Genomic DNA, 2,724 nt, shown 5'->3' with positions numbered 1-2,724 from the left:
TCTTGGGCATAGGTATGAAAATCCCGCACAATTAAAGTTTGCTTTATGCTGCTATGGTAAACAGATACCTACTAAGCTATAGGAAAAATGAAACAAATAGGCTCCATGTTGTATGTGGGAACAAAGATGTAGGCTATGCTTGTCCGTTTAGATTATGGGCATCTTGGATGCAAGGTGAGAAGTCTTTTCAGATTAAAAGCCTTAATGATAATCACAAGTAGGAATTACAGTTTAGGGTCCTTAGTGACATCCTCTGGATTGCTAAGATGTATCTTAGAGAACTTATTGCAAGACCTTTTGTTAAAACAAGAGAAATGCAAGCTGATATGTTGCGTGACTACATGGTTAAAGTCAGCGGGGGTCAATGTGCTAGAGCAAAATCTATAGCAAGGCTTGAAATTGAGGGTTGTTTGAATGAACACTGTGCAAAGATATGGGATTACGCGTATGAGATTTTGAGAACCAATCCTGGAAGTTCTGTGAAAGTGGGGGTTAAATGGTATGCCAGATGGTAGTAATGTTTTTAGTAGGATTTATATATGTTTCAAAGCTTTAAAAGAAGGTTGGGTTACATGTAGGAAAGTAATAGGCTTAGATGGAACATTTTTAAAAGGGTTATGTAAGGGAGAACTTCTAACAGCAATAGGTAGAGAACAAAGATAATTGGAAATGGTTCATCGAATGCTTAAAAGATTATATTGGATTATCCGATGGAAGGGGTCTCACATTTATATCGGATCAACACAAGGTGCAACTATTTTAAGTTTTATAACTATTTGTTATTTTTAATTGTATCTTATTTACGTCTATTTTGTAATGTAATCAGGGACTAGTAGAAGCTGTAAAGGATTTGCTTCCTCGTGTTGAACACAGAAAATGTGCAAGACATATATATGCAAATTTCAAGAAGAAATTTAATGGGGTACAATTTCGGAACTTATTTTGGGCAGCATCTAAAATGTCTCTTGAGCATGAGCTTGTCTCAATTATGGATAAAATTAAATCCATAGACATTGAGGCATTCGACCATTTAATTGAAAGAGACCCAAATACATGGTCTAGGGCTTTCTTTGAAACCGATAGAGCATGTGAATCTGTTGAGAACGGGATCAGTGAGAGCTTTAATTCCGTTATTTTGAATGCAAGAAGAAAACCAATTATTACAATGTTGGAAGAGATTAGAATGTTTCTAATGGAGAGGAACTATAAGATGAGTAAGAAATCACATAAATGGGATGGTAAGGTATGCCCGGCTATAAGGAAAAAAATAAAAGATTGGTCAAAAAATTCAAGGTAAGTGATTGTTGGTTTCGTTTTAATTTGTTGCTGATTTTAGTTGGGTTTTCTTCTATTTTTCTGATGTTTTTATGCTAAATTTGCTGTTGATTTTGCGGTATTTTACTGCTGTTAATGTTGTTTTTATTTGCAGTTTTGTTGTTATTGTTTTGCTGACTTTGCAACTGTTTTTTTTTTTTTTGCTGTTTTGCTGATATATGATGTTATTTTTGCTGCTGATTTGCTGTTGTATTTGATGTAGTTTTGCTGTTGATATTTACTGTTGCATATTGTTGCTGTTTTGTTGTTTTGCCACTAGTTTTTTGCTGTTTTTTTTCAATGCTGCTCTTATTAGCTAGTTATTATGTTGTTTAAGTTTTAGTTTTCTATGCTTATATTTAGGAACTGGATCGTTATTCCAAGTGGTGGCAATGCATTTGAGGTAAGGAATGTATATGAAGCCTACACCGTGGATTTAGATAATAGAGAATGTAGTTGTAGACTGTGGCAAATATCGGGATTACCTTCTTTGCATTCGGTATCTGCTATGTACTACATCAACAATGACCCTGAAGATTATGCAAGTGATTGGTTTAGGGTGGAGAAGTTCAAAGAGACTTACACGCACTATATGAAACCGTTAAATGGAAGTAAAATGTGGAAGTCAACGCCTTACATTCAGCCTCTTCCTCCAAATGAGAGACGGATGCCGGGTAGGCCATAAATCAAAAGAAAGAGACATGAAACCAAAAAACAAGGCAAGTACAAGAAAGTATCGACTAGCGGAAGATATATGACATGTAGCAATTGTTTAGAGAAAGGACATAATATAAAAACATGTACAAATGAGAAAAAGACCAAACCACCAAAAGAACCTAACAAAATGGGGAGGCCTAGATCAAGGATGACGACTGAAGATGGCACTGGAATTGGTGGAAAAGGTCGAAGAGGCGGGAGAGGCGGAAGAGGTGGTAGGGTACATCATGTTGATCAAGAAAGCCAAATAATCCATGAAGAAGCCTAGCATAATCAAGATGTGGAAGTTGGTATTAGAATTCAGATTGATGAGAAGTTGAAAAAGCCAAGTTGTCGAACCACCTTAACTACGTAGATTAAAAGTATTTGCTTATGTTTGTTTTATCCTTTTATATTGGTTAAAAATTGTATGACTATTTCAAATGGTAAAACCAATATTATTTTGATTGCAATTGTGATATTTGATTGAATCTCCCCAAATTAAGACGTTTTTTTTTTTTTTTTTTTTTTTTTTGCTATCCAACAGATTTGTAGCAGTCATACAAATTGGTAGCAACCGAATGCAGTAGTTGATTTAACCTACTAGTTCAAGGTATAAAATAACTTGTAAACGCAACTTAAAAAGTGGAAACAAACCATCACATAAAATAACTTGTAAACACATGTTCATGCATACACATCTAACCAATCAAC

The 2,724-nt window shown here is 34.8% G+C and overlaps 1 protein-coding gene across 1 annotated transcript; it reads left to right on the top strand.

Annotated features, from left to right (window-relative positions):
* Positions 1–266: 266 nt before the first annotated feature.
* Positions 267–1,999, top strand: LOC143594136 (uncharacterized). The gene is made up of 4 exons (XM_077073524.1): positions 267–491; positions 827–1,243; positions 1,430–1,524; positions 1,678–1,999. The coding sequence occupies exons 1-4, from the start codon at positions 267–269 to the stop codon at positions 1,997–1,999; spliced, it is 1,059 nt and encodes a 352-aa protein (XP_076929639.1).
* Positions 2,000–2,724: the final 725 nt, after the last annotated feature.

This window comes from Bidens hawaiensis, unplaced genomic scaffold (assembly GCF_021521415.1).
Source record: "Bidens hawaiensis isolate Kalapana, Puna unplaced genomic scaffold, B.hawaiensis_p1.1 tig00043129_1, whole genome shotgun sequence".
NCBI lineage: Eukaryota > Viridiplantae > Streptophyta > Magnoliopsida > Asterales > Asteraceae > Bidens > Bidens hawaiensis.
The sequence above is the reverse complement of the archived record's forward strand: the minus strand, read 5'-3'. Positions and strand labels throughout refer to the sequence as shown.

What these genes read in the sequence shown, in the direction of transcription:
- LOC143594136 (XM_077073524.1), top strand. Translation starts at nt 267, where the DNA reads ATGTATCTTAGAGAACTTATTGCAAGACCTTTTGTTAAAACAAGAGAA. An exon ending in GAAGTTCTGTGAAAGTGGGG is followed by an intron (nt 492 to 826) that starts GTTAAATGGTAT and finishes TAATGTAATCAG; the next exon opens with GGACTAGTAGAAGCTGTAAA. An exon ending in TTTGCTGCTGATTTGCTGTT is followed by an intron (nt 1,525 to 1,677) that starts GTATTTGATGTA and finishes GCTTATATTTAG; the next exon opens with GAACTGGATCGTTATTCCAA.